The sequence below is a fragment of the Mytilus galloprovincialis genome, chromosome 3 (genome assembly GCF_965363235.1).
Source record: "Mytilus galloprovincialis chromosome 3, xbMytGall1.hap1.1, whole genome shotgun sequence".
Classification (NCBI taxonomy): Eukaryota; Metazoa; Mollusca; class Bivalvia; order Mytilida; family Mytilidae; genus Mytilus; species Mytilus galloprovincialis.
This window is the reverse complement of record NC_134840.1, coordinates 12,853,772-12,878,730: the sequence shown is the minus strand read 5'-3', so window position 1 is coordinate 12,878,730 and position 24,959 is coordinate 12,853,772. Positions and strand designations below refer to the sequence as shown.

Below are 24,959 nucleotides of genomic sequence, written 5' to 3'. Positions count from 1 at the left end.
AAATTACTATAAACCATTAACATGATTAACTTGACTAATTCAAATTCAATGCAAATAATACAAAATTCATATTCAATGCAAATAATACAAAATTCATATTCAATGCAAATAATAAAAAAAACATATTCATTGCAAATAATACAAAAATAAAATTCTCCTAGCCGTTCAAATTCCCCACTGACCAAATGTTCTGTGTTGAGAAAAGTCAGACTTTCATTTGAACTGTCACTCACAAAAATTAACAAATAAGACAGGTCCATTAATATCATAAATTATATGTAAAACATGGTAACTGAATATTTGATGACAATGATATGTCCATCAATACAATAATAGTATGTAAAACTTTTTCAAATTATTTTTTACAAAGCTATACAATTTGTTTTTTTTTCAAACAAATGTTACAATGTGGAGGATTTCTTTTGCCCTGGATTACAAAACAATATGAATCATACATATAAATTATATGACTGGTATGCTTGATGAGGAAAGTACAAACAATAGGACAGTCAATTTGATCATAACTTGAATAATGAGATGTTTTCTATTCATACAACACTTCAATCACTAAAAGAACCATTCATATATTGATTAAAGAAATGTATCATTCTCAAAGATTTCACCATGAATCTACCGAGCTCAGAAGTTGACATTAAGGACTTTTCTTCTGTGACATGATTACTATTGTTAACTTAATTTAGAAGAGGAGGCAAAATTCAAGAATTTTAACATTCAAAACAGTCAGAGAATATTAGTTTTATTCACTGGCTTTTATTGTCTTGTAAAACCCTCTTTATAATATTGAAATTCAAAACTTTCAATGGAAGATATGAATCTTTAAATTAATGATTTAAAAAAATTTGGAATGCATGTAATATAACACACATAAACAATAAACAACAAGCATTAATACAATATACTAATAAATAAATAATCAACAACAAAAATACATGATTGTCTTTGGAATTAAACAAGAAAAAAAAGCTACACAGATTACATTGTAATATAACAGTAATATGTTTACTATGGAATTTTGAACAAGTGTATATCAAAAGTAACTAGGTACATTAGTATTGAGCTAGACACAAACAATAGTTTGATACACTGACACAATAATTTGATTCTATGTACCATGCAAAAAACAATTGTTTTGTTAATCAAGCCATGCATGACTTGAGCACTAAAGGCTAATGAACAAATCTGCTGCGATACTGTACTCCTCAAGGTTTTTTTTTAAAGAGGATCTGATAAGGTAAAAAATCACAACCCACTTGAGCAAAAATTAAAAAATTAATTTTAAATGCAAATTTGGACCCTTTGATTTTTTACAAACCCAAACAGGGGTATTCATAAAGAATTCAAAGTTGATAAGAATGCCATGAAAGTCTAGCTTACTTAATTATACATGATTAATACTTCATGTAGTACAAAACATACTGATCATAACAATGTAAAAATGAGGTCACGGCCACCAAACCCCTTTCACAAACACATCTGCAGTAGAATTAACTTGACCTATTATTTATGTAGTATTTATAGTCACTAGCTAGAAAATTGACATAAGCACAAAAAATTAACTGATGAGCACTTATATCACGACATAAAAAGAGGTTTTTCAGTGGAGATTTACAGCAAATACACAAAGATCTCAAAGGGTAAGAGGGCTTTTGTGAGTTAATTTAGTATATAGTTAAGAGAGAGTCATATTATTCCTGGTTATTCACAACTATCAGATAAATGTACACTGTAATCCATATAATCATGTCTTTCACTAATCTACACATTCCCAAGCTTCAAATATCAGTGAAAAAAAATAGGCTAGCTTTAACATGGTGAAAAATCAAATGTTTTCAAAAAATCTTCAAATGCAGGCAGTGAAGGCTTTGCTTTATTTTGATTTACTAATTTCAAATGCTTTTTTTGTAAACCTGCAAGGTAAATTTGTTATCCTCAAACCCGAAGAGTGCATCCCTGGCTTCTTTTATTGTTGTGATGTTTTACGAAAATTTGAAGCCTTGGCTTTCGGTTACAATAAAAAATTCTTTATACTAAGACATTCAGATCTTTTACAGAAACCTTTATTAGGTACAGGTTGGATAAAGAAAATTAAGTGGGAAAACAAAATTGCTGTCATTCTACTACACTGCATGGAAATGTTATAAGATTTCTCTTGGCACATATGTCAGTTGATTTTATTTTTTAAACTTAAAAATGGCTTTACTTCAAACTATTAAACATAAACACTGAATGATAAAACTTTAAATAAAGGTGTGACGAAAACATACAATTGTATTATTTCATACCCCAACCCTCTCTTCAAGGCAAGGGTAAACATATTTAATCTACACTTCTAATAAATGGATGATTGTATAACTTTCAGTGGTATGAAAACAAATAAATAAAACAATGGCACAATCAAATGTATGATAAAAAGAAAAGATATGTGATAATGTCTGTTCACAATAATTAAGATTATGTTTGATAAGATATGTGACAATTACTATTGATAATCATTTAACTGCAAGAATTATTTTTTTCATATCGAAAGAATAGATATAACAAGAAAACAGATTTCTTCCAAGATATTTTTAAATAGTATATAGTATTCAAGCTCAAAAACACTTGTACTTGGTAAATAATTTTTTTTTAACAAAATAAAATTGAATTCACCCTACTTGTGTCATTCCATGTAACTCATTGAAAAATAGTCATTTCAAACCCTGCTGAATGAAAATGTAAAATTCTGTTTACTTTGAACATGTATGGTAAACAAATCCTTATAAAACTAAAAACCTAAGCATTTAATGTAAAGATAAAAAGATAAAAACCTTTTACCACCATAAAGCATTGTATCCCCAGCAACCTTACATAAGCTTTCAAAACTTTTATAGTCTCTGTACTTTTCTTAAGTTAATGTTCTAAAAAATATCAATATATTCATAGCCTTTCTGAACATTCTTCTTGTATTTTTTTCAATCTAGCTATTGGAAAGGATCCTAGTTCATTGAAACATTTCTGAAATTAGAGAAATACAACATTCAAAGTTAAATGAAATCCTTTAACAATGTAATATCTTTGCATTGACAACAAATTTTCAAGAGAAATTTGTGAAATCTTCTCATAGAAAGGATGACACGTGTAATGGTTCAGTAGTAATGATTTTATCTTCCAATGGTCTTATCTTTTTATTTTCCACTTAATAAAACCTGTTATAAGTGTCAATTGTTTCCGATTTTTGTTATTTCTTGCTGTTTGTCTTTGTATGTTTGTCCAATTCTTTCCCCAAGAAGTCAGGTGCTGGTATTTGATGTTGTTATGTGCTATATTTTTTGTAATTATCCCTTTACATGTATGACATGAAAATGAATAATTTCAAGGACCATAACTCTGCTAAAAATCATCAGACTGGAACAAAATTCAAACTTGATCTGTAACTTGTCATGATAAAACTATATACCAATTATCAAATCAATATCTTCAAGCATGACAACAGAAGTGTGGAAAGCTGACTATTGGAGTGAATTTCAATGTCCAAGGACTATAACTTTGCACCAAATCATCATAGTAACAGAATTGGAACTTGTCATGATAAAACTACACCAAATATCAAATCAATATCTTCAAGCATGACATTGCTTGATATATATGTATTTTTGTTTATTTAAAAGATGATTTTTTTACTTGGGTAAATCAATAAATGAATGATAGATTTCTCTTAGAAGTCCCAGTGAATAAACTACACAGAGAACAATAGCTATAGTATTTATTGAAAAGGACAAAAGAACTTACAAAAGTATAAAAGATGGAACAATAGGAGATGAATCTGTGGAAAATTTTTATTTGGTTTATAATAATAATTTTTTTAAACACACTATTGATTCCGTTGTTAATTAACTTGCAGAAACTACTGCAAATGACAGATAGCAGACCATGATAGTATATTTCTTTAATGAAATCAATGGTCAAATCGTGGACAATTTCTATAAACAAATCAATGGTCAATGGACAGTTTCTACAAACTTATAAGTGATATCTTTAAATAAGGTGTACCTGTAAGAACGTATGACAGTCCACAATATTTGGATTATTAACAATTTCTTTAAAAACATCTGTTATTTCTGTGAATGATTTACAGGCCAATAATTTGTCTCTGTTCTGTATGACTAACATTGCACTAACTCTGTATAATATCTTAGCACCTTCATAAAACAAACAGTCCCATATTCTATATACTGTCTGAAAAAAAAAAAAATCAAAAAACTTTGAACACAGATATGTTATCTATACTGGAAAATATAAAACTCTTGCTATTGTGTAAGAGAATAAGTTTTTTTTTTCATGTATAAAGTTGAATAAAACTTAAATTGGGATAAAAGTATTCTTTGAATACACCACTTATGTTTTCAAGCATTATAAAATTTGGGAAATTTGAAATAAAGGAATCTTTTAAAATTGAGAGAAATTTTCTTGTTGTATAAAACTTGCATTCTTTATATTTTGTATAAAAAAACCCAGTTAGGCTCTTGTAAAAAGCTAAGTTTTTATAATGAGGATTGAAATGACTAGCAATATATATATATGAATATTGAGGGGGTACAATACAAAGGTTAGGTTCTTCCCCCTAAATACATTTGAAAGTATGCTAATACCAGACAAATACCAGAAAGAATAGTGTAATACATGGTACCTCACATCCTGTTCTATAAGAAAAAGGGTTGAAACAATAAATTTTCTTGAATGTGACAGTTGTAGGTAATTTACCATAAATTTCATAGCAGTAAACAAATTCTGTGTAATAAATATATTTTATTTGGATGGAGAGTTGTGTCATTGACACTCATACCACATCTGCTTATATCTATATATCTTGGGTGATTTAAAGCAACATTCTTTTTATGTTGGGTGTTTCTATAAAATATTTTCGAAAACTTAAGGTTACATGGTTACTTAAGCTTAACAAGGGAAAACAAGAATGTGTCCCCAGTACAAGGATGCCTCACTTGCACTATCATTTTCCATGTTCAGTGGACCGTGAAATTGGGATCAAAACTCTTATTTGGCATTAAAATTAGAAAGATCATATTATAAGGAACATGTGTTTATTGGACTTCAACTTCATTAAAAACTATCTTGACCAAAAACTTTAACCTAAAGCAGGATGAACGGACGAACTGACGTATGAATGGACGGATGGATGGACGAACGGACGAACGAACGGAGGTACAGACCAGAAAACATAATGCCCCTCTACTATCGTAGGTGGGGCATAAAAGGGGGTTAACATTTAAATGGTTAACTTCCAGTGATAATTATTATCTTATATTCATTGAAATGGTATGAGAAACTTTGTCTGTAATACTTGACAGGATAAAACTTTGCTCATGCCAAGTATTTTTTTATTTTTTATTTGAAACAAAGATAAATTCTGCACAATTTTTTGAAAAGTGCAAATTTAGCAAAAACTTATCATTTTTCTAATAGGGGAAGACTTAGTGAGCAACAGTAATTAGCAAAAATACCATATATACAGGCAGTATTTCTATAATTCTAACATAGCGTAGTCTGAGGGACAATTGCATGCCACTGCCTTTAACTCGACCTTGAACACTGACAGTGGACATAATGGCTTACTAATATAGTTATATTTTCCCTATTTGGTCTATATATAGTTTAATACATAAATTAACAAATGGATGGGATATGTATATTTACTTACTTCTACTGGTAAAACATCAGCAAATAAACATATAAACCATTTTATACCAATCAGACACCATGAAACACTATGTTTCTCAATGTGGGCGTACACTTCTGGATCTTTCCATCTGTAAAATTAATCATTTAACATATGAACTGTGAAGTAATGTTAATCTGAAAATATATATTTTAAAAGTTGCAGAATCAGATAATGTCCTCAGGATAGTCAAATATAAAATAAAACTGCATCCACAACTTTTTATGTTTTTTGGGGATATTAAAATAATAATAAGGAAAAAGATTTTTCCACAATAATCAAGGGAGTAGTTTGATTCTCAAAGAGAATATACATAATATGTTGAAATGATCCTTGATGTATTAAATCAGGACACAATTCTTTACTTTAAAATAAAAAGAAAGGATATGACGTATTAGTTTATGATACAACTATCACAATATATATAAGCAATCTTTTCTCCTTCAGAGTAAAAGTTCAAATTTATTCGTTCATTTCAAAAAACAAGCAATATTATATTTCAGAAATAATTCATGGGAGCTTGAATATATCGTGATTTTACCATGGGTTGGCCCTTTATGACAAATATTTTACCCTGAGCGATAGGGAGGGGTAAAATATCGGTATAAAGGGACAACTCATGGTAGAATCACGATATATTCAAGCTGCCATGAATTATTTGGATTCTAATAGGACAAATACGACAATTCTTTTGGATCAAAGTGCTCTAGGTAGAGGCAAATATTTGCCGTTCCCATAAATAAACGCACTATTAAATTGTCGTAAAAGAACAGAGCCAACTGAATTTGTGACATGCTTAAACAATTTACAATAATGTATTTAGATAATTTTGGATGAATTTAAATGATAATTTACTTGTATGTCTCATATGTTTTAAAAGAAATGGCTTATTCCAAATTTTAGCATCGTATTTTAACTTTTCCTTGTTGTGATGATTTTTGGTTTCACAAGCATGTATTATCCCGTAAAATGCTTATATTCTTATGTCATCGTTCTATGACGTCGGGAAGCTCATTCATAAAAAGGCATAAGACGTGGGAGTATGATTGGAATAGCCAAGGAAATATATTCATATTTTACCAAGGGTGTGTACTCAAAGCGTTTGAAGGACGTCATTTTAGAATCTTGAAATAAACAATTGGCTTCTAGTTGCATGGATCACAGATAACAATTATGCAATTCTTTTATTCATTTTTTATTATGCAGCATTTGGCATACATGTAAACTCAAGGCGGGAAAAAAAATGTTCTCCTTCAATGCCTTTGATAACATTAATCAATTATGTAACAAGAAAAAGTTGATGCCTGCACTCCTTAATATCTTGCCATTTATGGAAATTTTAAGATTTTTGAAAATAGGCTTCAGCCCTTTTTATGTGTACAAACCCTGGATAATATAAAGGTTCTAGCATAAATACTATAGGAGTTAGCCAGACAAACCATGTACCTTGCATGCATAATTTTTCCTAAGAAAGACAACTAGAGGCTCTCAAGAGCCTGTATTGATCACCTGACTTTTCTTGGGTTTTTGAAACTATATAAAAAAAAACTAAAATTTGGCTACATAGTAACAACACTTGGCCAGCACCTCAAAAGGAAAGGAACAAACATGTTTGGTTTCATTCAATTCAGTGGTTCTCTAAAAGAAGAATTTTGTATGTATTTTCCATAGGGTCCTATGTTTAACTAAGTCCACAAGTTGGCGGCCATCTTGGGTGATGGATCGGCTACAAAGTAACAACACTTGGTCAGCACCTCATAAGGAACATTCATGCTATGTTTCGTTTCATTCCATTCTGTGGTTCTCGAAGTCATTTGTTTGCATTTCCCATAGGGTCCTATGTTAAACTAAGTCCCCCGCTGGTGGCCATCTTGGATGATGGATCAGTACAAAGTAACAAAACTAGGTCAGCACCTCATAAGGAACATTCATGCTATGTTTGGTTTCATTCCATTCAGTGGTTCTCTAAAAGAAGTCATTTGTATGCATTTCCCTTAGGGTCCTATTTTAAACTAAGTCCCCTGCTGGCGGCCATCTTGGATGATGGATCGGCTACAAAGTAACAACACTTGGTCAGCACCTCATAAGGAACATTCATGCTATGTTTGGTTTCATTCCATTCTGTGGTTCTCTAGAAGAAGTTCAAAATGTAAAAAGTTAACAACGCCGACGGACGAAAATGCCAAGTGATGAGAAAAGCTCACTTGGCCCTTTGGGCCAGGTGAGCTAAAAATTAGTTCAGAATTCTATCATTGGTGGAAAATGTTAAGAAAATCAAAATCCTTTCAATATGCACACCTTTAGTAATAAAGCATTAACACATCTAGAGTCCAAACTTTGGAAGTTAACAAGTCAATCCATGTACCATGCATGCATAGTTTCAACAAGACAATAGTTCAACATCCTGTTATTTGTAGAACATTTAAAGGAACTTAAAATCATGATAATATGCGCACCACTATTGCATAGAAATATTACTTTATAGGAAAAGATTATTTTCGTATAACAGAAATAATGGTTTTGTTTGGAAAATATCTTCAAATAAAGTTGTTTTTTTCTTCTTTTTTTTCTCTCCATCATTACCTCATTTATTCCGCTAAGTACCTCTTGCAAACCTTGCTATTTCTAATGGCTTTTAAATGGTGTTGATATATATATGTCTGAAGGTACTTGAATAACTGATGATTAATTACCTACACATTTGACTATAATATACATTTTGTAATTAACACGGTTAATATGTTCTTGTTTGTAAGTAGCATGCATTAAAATCAACGTTGTTAATATATATGAATTATATACCTTGTACATGTAATTGTGGAGAGAGCTATAGACTAAGACATGTTTTTCAATCCTTTTTATATCCTAATGAAGAAAATATGATTTAAATCAAAAAACTTTAAAACAAGGGTCCCGAATGTTTTTACAAGATTTTTCCGAAAGTCAGAAATCAATTTCCTCAAACTTGACCAATTATTTACTTGTCTCACACATATTCATACCTGTCAACTGACCCGTATTCTGCGGGTGTGACCCGAGATTTTCACAATTCTGAGGGATCACCCGGGACACCCGCCGGGTCATTGAAATAACCCGGGAATTCCGAAAATGACCCGATTTCACCCGTATTTCTTAGCCTTGAGATTGATTTCATAAGTAATATTCCTTTGAAATACCGGCAAATTCGTAATTCATCCATGAACAGGAAGTTCATCTAGCTATGTAAACTGTCAAATTAAGTGACCCATTAAGTGCATGGTTTCACTTGACAGCTTTGGTGTCAAACACACTATTAATTAACATCAATTACCTTAGCTTTAGGTCGTAAATAAATTGCCCTGTTGTTTTTCAAACATATTTCAACTAAGAGTTACTTCCCCTTATTTGTCACCATTCAAAATTATTCCTTATATTTACGTTTTATGGGTGAAAAAGATTAAATCATTAAAATATAAAATTCAAATACATATTGAAAAATAACTTTTCATTATTTTTATACCTTTATACAATTTTTAAAAAAAAGTTGAAAATTATTTTTTACATTTATACTTCCTTTAACTGTATTACTATATTTTATCATAGTCTAATTTCCTTCTTTGATGGTAGAACCGACCGTGCAAGGGCTGTAAAGCTAGCCACGGTCGTTAAAAACTTCCATTTGTTGATGGTGGAATGTTTTAAGGCTACATTGCCAGTATTCTCAAACATTTTAAAACTACATTTGAAAACTAAATTCTAGTATTTGATAATCACAAAAAGGGAAGAACATAAGACTGTTACACAAATATATAAAAATCTATAAAAGTGCAATGGAATAATAATTAATAGGATTTAAATTGACAACCAAGTTAACATGCATTGATGTTTTGGTATCTTTGATATACATTATAAGAAAATGTACCATAAATACTAAAATTCAGCTCGAAAAAGTTCGTACGCGTTATGACCTGAGATTTGATTCTTCAATGCAGGTCATGACCTGCATTTTCATCGTCACAGGTTGACAGGTATGCATATTTGATTTCTTACTAGCCAAAACTAGTCAAATGATTATTATCGGCATAGTTCTAACATAAAAAGGAGAAGTTAGCTGGACAAACTGGGCAATGTGGAAAAACAGAATTCAGTATGGAAACTATCTTAGATAGATAGGAGAAAGGTTGGAAGGACTGATATACAGGGGTAATACAATATGCCCAGACATTTTGTTGAGCCTTGTATTTTGAATTGATGAGGTATAAAAATCAGGAATTTTTTTTTACATCTTCAACCAGCTCCAATTTCAAATGGTATATTCTTTAGGAGTCATCACAAAATGGCCAATGACTACATGTATGCTATCTAAGAATGATGTTAAGTTTTGTTCCAATTGACCAAGTGGTAACAGAGAAGATTGTGTAACCAGATGCACTGCAGGGCACAGCTTTATACAACCGCAGAGGTTAAACCCTGTACAGTTGGGACATGTATGGAGACACAACATTCAAGTTTGAAACAGCTCTGAATTTGGATTGTGATTAAATAGTTGACACAGCATATGTTTCTGACACAGAATGAATGTGGTCTAATGTACTTGCTTTTTAATTTTTACCCCCCCCCCCATTTCACCTCCCCTTTTCCCTTATTCCAAAAAAATGGAGTTTGCAACAATAACTTCCCATTTATACATCATAAAATATTAAAATATAAAATGACATAGTCATGGTTAAAATTAATATTAATTAATAGTTACTTCTAAAAATGAATTTTCAGCTAATCATCTCAAGACAATCATTATTTCTTAATACATAATTTTCAAGCAGTGTATAGGAGGTAATCAAACATATATATAACAGTATTTTTTAGATTGAGTTGGATTGCTTTTAAATTGTCCTTTAACCAGAAGTAGCCTTGTTTTCCCCCCTTTTTTGCCCTAATTGCTAAATGATTTGAGCCATAACTCCCCATAACCATCCCTTTGTAGTATGGAAACTTGAGGTATAATTTCTGAGAGATTTATACACATAAACACAAGTCATTGACTGGAAACTACAAAAATGATTATTGGGCCCCTATTCCCCAAACCTTTGGGACCATAACCCCCAAAATCAATCCCAACCTTCCTTTTGTGGTCATAAACATTGTGTTAAAATTTTATTGATTTCTATTTACTTATACTAAAGTTATTATCCAGAAACCACCTGTCTTTGGACGACCCTGATGACGACGTGATACCAATATAAGACCAAAAAATATTTAATTTTGCAGTGGTATAAAAAGGTGATGACAGATGCTGGATGCAAAAGCTACCAGCAATAAGTATATATTTTACCTGATAATTTCTCCTAATAATTCTTGGTCAGCCTTCACAGCTTTCATATCAGGGTTATAATAATCTACAACAGAATAATGTATCAAGTAACATTGTTTATGTAGGTTATCAGGTAAAACTGTCCTACTTTTCTATTGCAGGTGTATTGTTTTCGGTTGGTCACAAAACTTTCCAAAATAAAAAAAACTGTCAACAGTTTGCCATATGTGGTTTAAATCGGTTTTTATTGAGTTTGGTTCATTTATCCATGTTATCAATCAATTCTTTATTATTTCTGGCTATTTCATGATTTGTTACATCAAAACTAATGTAAAAAGGGTTTGAAATCCCTCCTGGAAACCATCTGATCTTGCTGTTATTCTTGAAAGGCCTGTTTAAAGATTATAATGGTCTTCATATGTCAACTATAGGAGGCCTTATAAATATATACCTTTTTGTTATTTGATTGCTTTTAATTTAGTATTTACTAGATTGATATTGTGCAAGTCGGGCAAAATGATATAGCGTTTTATAATCTAAGAGATATAAAACTACATCATTTTCTAGTTTTGAAGCTTTTACTTTCCCAAATTACAAGCCCTATTACATGTATACAGTATTTTCTTCCAAGTACTCTTACATTTATCTTGATGTGTCTCATGGTTGACATTATTTAAGTGACTTTTCCAGTTATTCTATGACAATTTTTGTTAGATTTTGTATGGTTATGGAGTTCTTATTTCTTTTTAATCCTGTTAGTTTCCTGAATTACTAGCCCTATTCATACAGCATATCCTGCCAAGTAATCTAACATTTATCTTCATGTGTATTTGGGGTTGCTTATGAAAACGTTTGTTCTGTTCATTATATTTTAGGAGTGTACAAATTTTTGTTGGTAAAAATGTAGTAAATTTGTTTTCTTTGTAATACTCCACTAACCTGGTAACAAGTCATTGATTAGTGTATCCATCAACCAAAATACTTTTTCTTCATCTTTAATAAGCAGTAATAATAAACCAACAATGAAGTTCAATCCCTAGAAAATAAATGAAGTAATACATTATAAATACAGTATAATAGTTACAAAAAACATCATAGGTATGCCAAAAGCATGTTTTTATCTACATAAGTCATAAGTGTCATCCGTGGTTCACAAATCAAAACAATTGGAAGTTCAATCTTTATATTATCCTTGGGGTCAAAGTCAAGGTCAAGAGTGATTTGACTTAGGTATGTAACATACCCCAATGATGGTGGGGCAATATTTAAATGGTACCAACATTAGGCACCATCGACCAGTTTCTATAGGAATTTGGATAATTGAGCATCTTAGTCTAGATAAACATATTTTCTAGTGTAAACTGATGTAAAGGTTGTCATTTAAGTCTAATATTATGTTTATAATTATTTACAAACCTGACAGTAACCTTGGTCATGGTTTTTATGTGCGACAGCACCAAGCACATTTCTGAGAGGTTTACGTAACCCGTCGGATGTGGCAAAATAAATATTTTCTGGGAATGTTCTGTGGAGATCTAAAATATAAAATGAATAAGTATCTTACACACAAAATAAGGGATATCATCAACTTTTTCATTAATTTTTTTTCGTCATGTGACTGGCTGATATCATGGTTATGCATACCCAAACTGATTAACTGATCTCTCATGTCCCTTTAACTTTCATCCTTTTTATATAATCTATAATGACATAGCTGATTTACCATATCTATTGTGTTCATTTAAAAAGGGGTAAAAGTTACCAGAGTGACATTCAAACTCATGAAGAAAATAAACAGACAATGCTATGGCTATGCTATGCTGCAACTAAGAAAATCAGAAAATTAGTTAGATACTCTAAAATATATTAAAATTATCTCCCCTTGACCACTGATCCTTTCTTCATGCATTTGAATTTCAATTATTATTTTATGTTTCTTTAATCACTCTGTAATGTTTATGTCATGTTGTAATTAATGTTATGCTCTTAATGGGCCCTTTAATTTGGAAAATAAAAATATTGTATTGTAAGGCTAAACAATGGACCAACAGACAAGCAATAGTACACAAACCACAACATAGAAAACTTAAGACTGGGCAACATGAACCCCACTAAAATCTGGGGGTGATATCAGGGGGATGCTCCATCCCTTTGTGTCCATTTAACTTTAATCCTTTTTAAACAAACTGTCATGGTTGACTTACCAAGATTAATCAATTATATAAATAGGAAGATGTGATACGAGTGCCAATATGGCAATGACAACTCCCCGTACAAGTCACAAGACCTCTAGTGTCCAATATACTAAATTTCATCTTTTTTTACACCTTTTACATCATGGTTGACTTCCCAAAATCTAATGTGTCCAATAACTTTCATCCTTTTTAAACCTGTAGTGACATAGGTGACCTACCACATGTAAATATGTCCATACAACTTCCATACTTTTTAAACAATCTGTAATGTCATGATTGACTTACCAAGATCTATTGTGTCCATTAAACTTTGATCCTGTTGACTTAGTAACAGTTTTTTGTATGTATCAGGATTTCTTTTCATTTTCTCATCGGCTCCACTTACACACATCCAAACCTGAAATACAATCACTATAACAGTTCTATGCTTATCATCAACTAATATTCTTTACAGATATAGCTCCAGTTAACTGTTAGGAAAGCATTTAAAAAGTGCATTTTTGTTCATTATTTTTTCATATTTCTTTGGCCAGTTAGATGGCTGTGAGTGACAATGTTTTGTATTCAGATCTGTACCAAAGGGAACCAGATTTGTTTACTTCTAATTTTTGAAAGATGACCTTTGCCCAACCCAAGGCAACCAGACATAAGAAACATACAACATAAAGCTTTATTTAGAGTCAGTGAAGTGCCACTCTAGGAAATGAATTGTGAATTCAGTATAGATATATGCCTTTTAAATAGTTTCTATTGGGAGTGTTTTAGAAGTGTTTTTTACCTTAATAAGACAGCAATTCATCAACAATATTAACCATAAGACATCTAGGGGTCAAGATACAGTCTGGAGGATAAGATTTTAGTAGCAAACAAAGATCTCCTATCACATTTCACTCCAACATAAATTATTTTCTTACCATTGCACGGTGTCCATTTGGAATACCTTTCCTGCAAAATCTTTTCACTAAAATGAAAATTCAGAGATATTCAACACAAATCTTCCATTAACCTTTTGTGATTTGAGCGTCACTGACATGACTGATGAGTCTTTTTTCATGTTTTTCGACGAAACAGGCATCTGGCGTACTGGTAAATACAAAATTTAAATCCTGGTATCATAATGATGAGTTTACTTCAAACTCGTCTTACATGAACAGTAATATTATCAAGCCATTACATTACTTGATTTTGGTGAAATGATTAAAGGTGATATTGTATTCAAACATCCACTCATACCACATCTTCCTATATCTATCTAGATTCTGAAACATTATATTGATATTTTCTTAAAGATAGAATCATTAGGAGTTAACAGTGACCAGGTTATTTTCTTCCTCATTTAGCTATCTTGTATTAGTGTTAGTGAAAGAATATATGTGCAATTGGATAACACAGTTTTTACCAGTAACAAGGCTAGAAAATTGAAGCAGTATATTCTGATTTTAATTATTCAAAATTTAGAAGCCCTACTTAAAACCTAAAGGCTAAATGTCTGTACCTGTCAGCACTTGAATGTACTAAGGTCATTTACATTGCATATGTATGTGACTTCTAGTACATTATGTAGTATGTCCTAGTCTAATTGTCTCAAATGAGTTACTCCTATCAGTCCTCAGGTCATATACAGTTAATGGCTGTGACCCTGTCATAGTCTTAAGGTCATATACAGTGGATGTCTGTGACCATGACTCAGTGTTAAAGTCATATTCATTGAACATCTGTGACCCTGTCTCAATCCTAAGCTCATATACAGTGAATGTCTGTGACCATAATTCTGTCCGCAAGTCATATTCAGTGAATGCCTGTGACCCAGTCTCAGTCTTCAGGTTGTATTCAGTGAATGTCTGTGACCGTGTCTCAGTCTTCAGGTCATATTCAGTGAATGTCTGTGACCGTGTCTCAGTCTTCAGGTCATATTCAGTGAATGTCTGTGACCATAACTCTGTCCTCAGGTCATATTCAGTGAATGTCTGTGACTATAACTCTGTCCTCAAGTCATACTCATTGAATGTCTGTGACCGTGTCTCAGTCTTCAGGTCATATTCAGTGAATGTCTGTGACCATAACTCTGTCCTCAGGTCATATTCAGTGAATGTCTGTGACCCAGTCTCAGTCCTCAGGTCATATTCAGTGAATGCCTGTGACCCAGTCTCAGTCCTCAGGTCATATTTAGTGAATGTCTGTGACCCAGTCTCAGTCTTCAGGTCATATTCAGTGAATGCCTGTGAACCTGTCTCAGTCTTCAGGTCATATTCAGTGAATGCCTGTGATCCAGTCTCAGTCTTCAGGTCATATACAGTAAATGTCTGTGACTATAACTCTGTCCTCAAGTCATACTCATTGAATGTCTGTGACCGTGTCTCAGTCTTCAGGTCATATTCAGTGAATGTCTGTGACCATAACTCTGTCCTCAGGTCATATTCAGTGAATGTCTGTGACTATAACTCTGTCCTCAAGTCATACTCATTGAATGTCTGTGACCGTGTCTCAGTCTTCAGGTCATATTCAGTGAATGTCTGTGACCCAGTCTCAGTCTTCAGGTCATATTCAGTGAATGCCTGTGATCCAGTCTCAGTCCTTAGGTCATATTCAGTGAATGTCGGTGACCCTGTCTCAGTCTTCAGGTCATATTCAGTGAATGTATGTGACCCCGTCTCAGTCCTATAATGTTCACACAATGAAAAGTCACATACAGTGAAAATCTGGGACTAATTTCTTATTCAAACACATTTCTTGGAAGGCCTAATGAGAGATCATGAGAGATGTACCAATTACATTTTTATTCTTTTTCAAAGATTTAGAAACTTTGGATACAAACATATTTTAAGACTCTGTTAACATTCATTTGTGAGAAATGTAAAGAATGTGTATTGATTCTGTTGACATATGTTACTTTCTATTGATTTACATGTAGATACACTACAAGTTGGATAATAAGCCTTCTAAACTAACATTTACGTAAATCCCCATATACTGATATTTGTAATCAATTTTAAGTAATGGAAATATTATTGGATTTTTTTTTTAACAAAACCAAATCTCAAGTTAAAACCTTATCAGTGGTTAACTTTATGTTTTAGTCCTTGACTTCTAAAAGAAAAAGGTTAACTTTTATCCAAATACATGGCATTGCATGGGCTTGAATTCAAACTTTATTATAAAATATCAAAAAATAAGGATGTGTATATATGAAAGAATTTAGAAAATATTTTCAGTGGCGGATCCAGGGGGGGGGGGGGGGGGGTTCCGGGGGTGCACACCCCCCCTTTATTTTTGCCGATCAATGCATTTGTATCGGGACATATGTTTTGCACCCCCCCTGCACCCCCCCTTTGCCCTGGGTTAGCACCCCCCTTTCGAAAATTCCTGCATCCGCCCCTGATTTTATGTAAATAATAATCAAGTCCATTCTTGCAGAAGTAGTCATATAAAATGATATAAATCACCATTATTGTATAAAAAGAACCATAAAAATTGTATCTTAGTCAAGTATATATATAATAGGAAATTATTACATCTCAATATATTTCCTGTCATGCCTGTGCAATTGTATTGTATTCCTAATAATTTGGATAGGACCCATTTCCTGTATGTAACTTTATTGGGAAACTTTAATTTGGAGAGAAAAAAAATCATTTCCCTGTAGAACAATATTGCATTTATAAATACACAATTGAAACAGAGCTAATTTTGATGTTGGCTCATTGGGATCTAAATCTATCTGCCTTTACTTACTTTCTTATCTTATCCTTGCTATACCTTACAAAAGACTACCTTACATCTGCCTTTACTTTACAGCAATATATATATATATGACTTAATCAAGTACTTGATTATCATGATTATTCATTAAAAAATTTTTTTTTTAAATATTGCAAATATTTAACGTTTAATAATTAGTTCTTCAGGTTGATAATTAACAACATTGGTCAACATACATGTGAAGTTTACATGTAGATCAAAACAAGTGAAACTGCGAGCTACTGCTCACTGATGATACACCCACCGCAAGTGGATAATTTTAATAGTGTAAAAATATGCAAGTGTTCGGTAAACAGGAAGTTGTTGAGTGATGAATCTGAAAACGCATTACATGGTATAGCTGACTTGTATAAATCCTGAAACCAAATTTCAGAAATCCTTGTATAGTAATTCCTGAGAAAAATGTGACGATAATTTTCAACTTGGCTATCATATGTAAAATCATACAAGTGTTCAGTAAACAGGAAGTTGTTGAGTGATGAATCTGAAAACGCATCACACAGTATTGCAGAATTATATGAACCCTGAAACCAAATTTCAGAAATCCTTGTATTGTAGTTCCTGAGAAAAATGTGACAAAAATTTTCAACTTGGTTATCATGTGTAAAATAATACAAGTGTTCAGTAAACAGGAAGTTTTCGGTGATGAATCTGAAAACGCATCACACGGTATAGCTGACTTATATCAAGTCTGAAACCAAATATCAGAAATCCTGGTAGTGCAGTTCCTGAGAAAAATGTGACGAAAAATTTTCAACTTGGCTATCAGGTGTAAAAATGATACAAGTGTTCGGTAAACAGGAAGTTGTTGAGTGATGAATCTGAAAGCGCATCACACAGTATAACTGACTTATATCAAGCCTGAAACCAAATTTCAGAAATCCTGGTAGTGTAGTTCCTGAGAAAAATGTGACGAAAAATATTCATGGGTCGGACGGACTGACGGACTGACGGAAGGACAGACAGAGGTAAAACAGTATACCCCCCTTTTATTCAAAGCGGGGGTATAATTAACAGGTAAATTTCAAATCTATCATTTCTATAGATATAAGAAATATCAAACATCATATTTTTGAGCACCCGTTACCAAGATTGCAGAGACCAACAATTGTGTATTGAGTTGAATTAAAGTGTCTGCATTTTAAATTATGTAAGACTGAAGTAATTTAGTTGATAAGTTAGGCTTTTTAAGAGAGTGGGGAATTCAATGTAAGGCACCAAATTGTATCTGATGGTTTCTCTGTCAAGGCAGTTTCTGAACTACCAACATATAATATAGAGCACTGCATATGTTGTCCTTTTGTGGGACAGACTGGGGCTGTGGGTCATTAACCATGTTAACTAGTATTTTACATAAAGATGGTGTTGGACATGTCTTACATACAAGACCTGACCCTTGCTTTCACTGAAAGATCTTACACTGGTTCTTTATATTATATACATGATATATATACAAAAAAATACAAGTTTTGGGGGTGGACATGAACAAATTCCTATATTCATGTATTTGACATTTCATGGTCAAAGTTTATCTTCATAGTTAATGAGGATATGCCTAGAACTATATTATAAATATCTAAATTTTCATTTGACAGTCTCTCTTACCTTTTCTAGACTTTACTGTGTTACTACATGTATGTACATGTACACGATGTACATTCGAATGTTTTATTTTGGACAAAATTTCCTATTAATGACAATCTCTCTTACCTTTTCTAGACTTTACTAAGGATGTTTTATTTTGTACTAAAACTTCCCACTTAGAAGCTCTTCTCGCCAGGATAGAAATATATTTTGCCATGAACTCTTCATAGGTGTTGTGATCAAAATCTTCTCCCCTCTCAAATCCATATCCATCCACATTACTGGAATAATAAAGACCTTATTAATGTTTCTGTAAAAAACACAGACATGCATGTATAAAAAAAGTGGATACACTTAAATATCTTGCCAGCTTTGCTGACTAGCATCATGAGCATATATATCATGTATTTCTTGTATTTCTTGTATACTCTTGTCTATGACTCAACTTTATACTAAAATTCATTGAAAATGAAATCAATCAACTACATAGCAAGTGCATGCTTCTGTCATGTCTGTGTTTGTTTAACTTTTAATATGCTTTAAAGAACTTTTGTGTTGCATGTGTACATATTGATATGAACTCCTGCTTTCTATCATGTCTATGTTTAATTGTCATGATTGTATGTGTGCATGACTTGATATACATGTACATGTATGCTTAGTTTAGTCGTACATGTATTATTGTTCTATCTGTTTTAAAAGCTCTTCAGAGCTTATGTTTGTACTTGTATATATAGCATATATATATACCAACTTTAAATAAACTTTTATGTCTTATGTCTTATTTGTACAGTAATTACATGTATGGTAATAGCATGAATAGTATTACATTTGTAATATACAAATCCTAGGACATAGTAGCAACTTTAGAGTAGACAAATCAACTGAGTTTCTAGGGAATTAAAATATGCACCTAATTGTCAAAAATACTTGGCCGACATTTCCAGACCATTTTCCAAATGGCCTTGCGGGTACATGTAGCCATATCGGAATTTGTAGGCTACGCGTACCGCCAAATATTCATATATTGCATGTATTATCCGATCGGGAATAAATGTGAAATAAACCTGGACATTATCACAATATAAAAGTGAAGAAAAAATGATTATTCAGAGATTTTCAGATTTGAAATGTCAAAATTTCGACTTTTCCAAATTTATTTTTACCACGTCCCCAATACCATGAATACCCTTTCATAGTAACGATCCTGGTTAATTTTTGAATATTTTTTCTTTAAATACTAATTTTAATTATAGATTATCTATTCATATATAGTAGACTCTGTTAGTGTTACATGACTGCATTCTGACAATGATAGGACATGCCAAGTCAAGGAGGATAGTTAGTCCAAATAATTATGACGTCGACGGTCTGGCAAGGCTATTTGGACTATTACAATTGTACTTTTGTCTAATAAGATCTGTGGTGGAATATAGCTGCCCAGCTTGGCAGGTTGCTGAACAAAAAGACCTCCAAAAACTGGATAGGCTACAGAGGAAAGCGCTCACTCTGTGCCTAGATATGCCATCAACATCAGGCAGAGCAGCTTTAGAAATTGAGGATGGGGTTTTACCAATAGACCTGAGAATCGAAGAGATTGCTATAAGAGAAATTGCAAAAATCCAATCAAAGTCCATAAAAGAACCTATTAAACAACAATTAATAAATTACCAAGAAGAAATAGGCCATGACATCCATATAACACCAATGGGCAAAGCGCTATGTCAATCATTTGAAATGGAAAAAGAAACTGGCATTAACATCAATTTAATAGAGCCGGAATTTACCTATAGACTTGGAGAAACATCAAGGACAAAAACAACACCATCATACTGGAACAGACTCGGCAGCTCGAAATCAAGAACATCAGAACAAAAGAAATTATGCATAACAGTCATGACAGAATTAATAGGTAACACAGCAAATGACCAAGCCACTGCATACACTGATGGATCATGCATGGGAAACCCTGGACCATGTGGACCTGGTGCAATCATATACACAGAAGACTCAAGACCAGCCATACGATTACACAGACCTGTCGCTCAAAGAGGATCCATCTTACTAGCAGAGCTTGTAGCAATTGTAATGGTACTGGAATTTTGTATACTGGAAAGACTACACAACACCATCACCACACTTAAGATCTTCTCTGACAGTCAAAGTGCTGTAGGACTCCTCACACTAAATTGGGCACCCAAATCCTATATTGATGTGATTCGAGACATCAAAGAACACATCGAAGACCTAAGAACTAAAGGGATGGAAATTTGCATCCTATGGACACCAGGACATGCAAATATTCAAGGGAACGATGAAGCGGACTTATTGGCAAAGCAAGCAGCAGAAGAAGCAACACAACTCTTGCCAAAAAACAATATTATTACCCTTCAAGACGTAAAACAAGGTGCACACAAGAGTGTCATGCAGAAATGGCAAAGACGATGGGAACTAAGCGACACAGGAAGAGACCTCTTTGATATAACACCAAACATCAAAAACATCCCAATCTTTGACTTTCCTTCCAAAGAAATCTTCAGCATCCTTATACAACTTAGAACTGGCTACACAACCCTTAATTATTATAAACAACGCACAGGGCAAGACACCACCGACTTATGCAGCTGTGGAATTAAGGAAACACAACAGCACTACCTCACAGAGTGCCCCAACTACGAGAGTTATAGAGAAGAAATGTACCAGCAAATTACAAAGGAAATTGGAATAAGCAAGATCAACACATGCATCCTGCTAGGAAGACTAGACCACGAAAACACAGAAGAATATAAACGGAAGTTAGAAATCATTTCGGCCTTTATCTCAAAAACAGGACGTTTCGACTTACCCGAACATCCGCAACCTCAATCGTAACAGCAATAACAAAATTAAAGTACATGGAGGAAAATACATGGAGGAAGATACACATAGGGCGTAATATGCACCAATGGGAAGAGTTGTGCCATAAGGCCATAAGATTGAGATTGAGGAGGATAGTCATCTATTTTTTTCATTTATTGTCATAGCTCTGTCTGATCTCAAACTGAAACCATAGTTGTATATGTGATGATGTGTGAACGGCACATTAAGGCCTTTCAATACTAATCATTATCTCACTCTCAGCTTGGAAACTCTTGTTCACCATGGCATGGGCCATGGCCATGATCATCTTTGCACTTTTTTGTATACATGTGTATGCCACTATATTCCCTATGCTCGAAGAATAAATTAACTATCCTACTTTTGGTATTCAGTTATTCATAAACAGTGATGATTACAGACCAATAAACATGTAAACTTAATGGTCCGAGATCACCATTGTCGTCCCTTGATTTCGTTGTCCACAAATATAGTCCCTAGTGTTGAGGGTTGGTTACTTGCCATTAATTTTTATACCCCTTCCAAATTTATTTCTCCATGTTCAATGCCTCAAATTGCAAGGAGGGGGATGAAATTACACTGTAAAAAAATTTGGGTCCAGAATTTTAAAGGAAAGTAGTGATTTGGTCCAGCTGAAAAAGGTTGAAAATGAGCACTTCGGAAGCTGTCAAAAGATTTCAAGACGCCCTAAACATAAAATTGTCCATATTTTGAGTTAGAGGCGATGAAGTTTTCTATAAATTTGATATAATTTGTCCCAAAAGTAGTACAACACACTGTAAAAGTTTCTTTGAGAAAGCGCAGGTGGGATTTTTTTTATTTTCATTTATGTTCTAAAAGAAATGCACTACGAATTAATTGTGTTCTCGGACCTAAGAGGTGAAATCTGTAAATATAGAATTTGTACTCTGGCAACTTCCCTTAATGATTTGATGGTGTCAACTTGTCAAATAGCATGAAACTAAAGGATTTAAACTTTTATTTTATAGAATTTCTGCAAAAACGACCAATTTTGGCATTTTATTGTCAAAATAGGCATTTTATAACTTTTTCAATATTGATGCATAAATGGCATCCTGACTTTCTATCTGACAGGTTTTAATGTGTCAATATTTGTGTTTCTATGCCTTTATCTGCTTCTTTTACTTATTTATGAACTCTGAATCTACAGAAAAGAAATTTATCTCAGATAAAATGTGCAAAATGTGTTGTATAAATGACCCTTGTCTAACGCCTTGTTCGGATGCAGTCAATAGTGGGGAACTTGGTATATAAAATTTGATGTCCATATTAGAGACCTCACTAAATTTGTATCAAATGCACTTTACAATGTCTATTGTACCTGTTTCATTTCACATAATATATTTCTTTTCTTCTGTAGGATAGCAAGTGGTTTAAATATAAGCCTGTTGAGAATAAATTGCATGCAAGTTTTTCCCTAAAAAGGCAAAAATCTTTGTTTCAGCCCATACTGCTTGTAAGAAAAGTTAATTGCAAGAGTCTTTTTGTGTTCAGATTTGTTGTATCATGTCACATGAGTATAGAAATGATAAAAAAGACACAAATTTTTATTTCTTATAGCCTCAACATGCACTTTTTAATGTAAATATGTGGCAAGGCCTAAATTGACCCTAAATTTTTTCCAGTCTTACTTGGCCTAAGACCCTTTTAAACTAATATGATATGTTATTTGTAACTTTTCTTTCCATTTAAAGTACTTTAAATACATATGTAAGGATTATTTATAACCAAAAAGCTTCACAAATTTAAAATTGCTGGAAAATATTACATCTTCATGTAAGGCTCCCCTTCATTGAAAAACCTAAATTTTTAGGGGCAGGCTCATATAAATTTGACTTTTGAATAATTATGCCAAGTCTGATAAATCAAATGAGTACTCTATTGCTTTTAGTACATGATAAGTTATATATTAAGGCATTTAAAAAGTATTTTTTTGCAATATTTTAATTTTCAAAGCCCCAAATGTTGATAGTTGAAATTTTTCAATTTTAACGTCAAAATTTTACACGCAAAGATGAGTATAGAACTTAATTTAATGTCTACAATATACATCCTATTGACATGAAACTTTGTAAGCAGTGTTATAATACATTAAACTTTGTTCATACCAAGTTTTTTTAAGATTTGTCAACTCTTTCTACCCTATTAGGTCCGAGATCACCATTGTCGTCCCTTGATTTCGTTGTCCACAAATATAGTCCCTAGTGTTGAGGGTTGGTTACTTGCCATTAATTTTTATACCCCTTCCAAATTTATTTCTCCATGTTCAATGCCTCAAATTGCAAGGAGGGGGATGAAATTACACTGTAAAAAAATTTGGGTCCAGAATTTTAAAGGAAAGTAGTGATTTGGTCCAGCTGAAAAAGGTTGAAAATGAGCACTTCGGAAGCTGTCAAAAGATTTCAAGACGCCCTAAACATAAAATTGTCCATATTTTGAGTTAGAGGCGATGAAGTTTTCTATAAATTTGATATAATTTGTCCCAAAAGTAGTACAACACACTGTAAAAGTTTCTTTGAGAAAGCGCAGGTGGGATTTTTTTTATTTTCATTTATGTTCTAAAAGAAATGCACTACGAATTAATTGTGTTCTCGGACCAATAACTGTTTCTAAATAAAAAGTTATTCGTCGTTTTTGCTGGTTATCTGTACTTCATACCTTCTCATCGTATTGGTGTTAGCCTGAGACTCAACCATTGGAGCGACTGTTTATGTCTAAATCTTTATTTATTCACTAATTCCATGTTTTCATATTATAATGTCATCTGCTAGAGATTTGTCACGATCCTAAATTACAGACGACACCGAGTGGCAAGGGAAATAACTTCTTAGCGGTGCATATGAAAAAGTGGCGGAAATAGCTCATTTCGGCCATAAAACAATTTCGGCCTTGATCGGTCATATACTTAGTAAAATCAGACATATAACATGATGTCTCTTATAAAAAAATACCTTTTTTGTTGTATCTCGATTATTTCAATTCTAATTTTATTTTCTGAAGACATTTATATTAAACAAAAAGTGAAACTTATACATGCTACATATAATGCTGTAGCCTTACTACAGTCATCATTCCCAAATAAATAAAGAGTAAGAGAAACACCAAGAAAAATACTTAAATATAAAGAGGCAAACTGGAACAACATAAAAAATGATCTTACTACAACACTTAATACCATCAATAATATATATGACTCGAGTGATGCAGATACACTATGGAACACCTTCAAAAACGATCTTCTCAAATCAATAGAGTCAAATGTACCTCAAAAAATGCTCACATACAAGCATAGACTACCATGGATAAACAACAACCTTAGGAAACTCATTAACAAGAAAAATAAGTGTTATAAAAACAGAAATAAAAATCCTTCCAAATACAAGAAACTAAAACAAACAGTTCAAAAAGAACAAAGGAAGGCATACTGGAACTACATAGAACAAATTATTTGTGATTTACCAATCAATGAACCGGACCAACATCAGTCCACAAACACAAA

At 32.6% G+C, this 24,959-nt stretch overlaps 1 protein-coding gene across 2 annotated transcripts; it reads right to left on the bottom strand.

Moving 5' to 3' along the window:
- Positions 1-834: 834 nt before the first annotated feature.
- LOC143067212 (growth hormone-regulated TBC protein 1-A-like) lies at positions 835-24,270 on the bottom strand. 2 transcript variants are annotated; one of them, XM_076240312.1, is made up of 10 exons: positions 24,119-24,270; positions 18,689-18,843; positions 14,134-14,180; positions 13,505-13,616; positions 12,441-12,559; positions 11,964-12,060; positions 11,046-11,109; positions 5,717-5,825; positions 4,051-4,236; positions 835-3,015 (listed from the first exon to the last, which is right to left on the bottom strand). In XM_076240312.1, the coding sequence occupies exons 1-10, from the start codon at positions 24,154-24,156 to the stop codon at positions 2,938-2,940; spliced, it is 1,005 nt and encodes a 334-aa protein (XP_076096427.1). In that variant the 5' UTR covers positions 24,157-24,270; the 3' UTR covers positions 835-2,937. The 2 variants fall into 2 exon arrangements, with proteins under 2 accessions (XP_076096427.1, XP_076096428.1); XM_076240313.1 differs by lacking the exons at positions 18,689-18,843; positions 24,119-24,270 and adding an exon at positions 18,584-18,594.
- Between the last annotated feature and the right edge of the window lie 689 nt (positions 24,271-24,959).

Coding starts and splice junctions, on each gene's coding strand:
- LOC143067212 (XM_076240312.1), bottom strand. CDS start 24,156: ATGGTTGAGTCTCAGGCTAACACCAATACGATGAGAAG. Junction 14,181..18,688: donor CTTAGTAAAGTCTAGAAAAG/GTAAGAGAGATT, acceptor TTTTCATTTTAG/TGAAAAGATTTTGCAGGAAA. Junction 12,061..12,440: donor ATGACCAAGGTTACTGTCAG/GTTTGTAAATAA, acceptor TTTATTTTCTAG/GGATTGAACTTCATTGTTGG.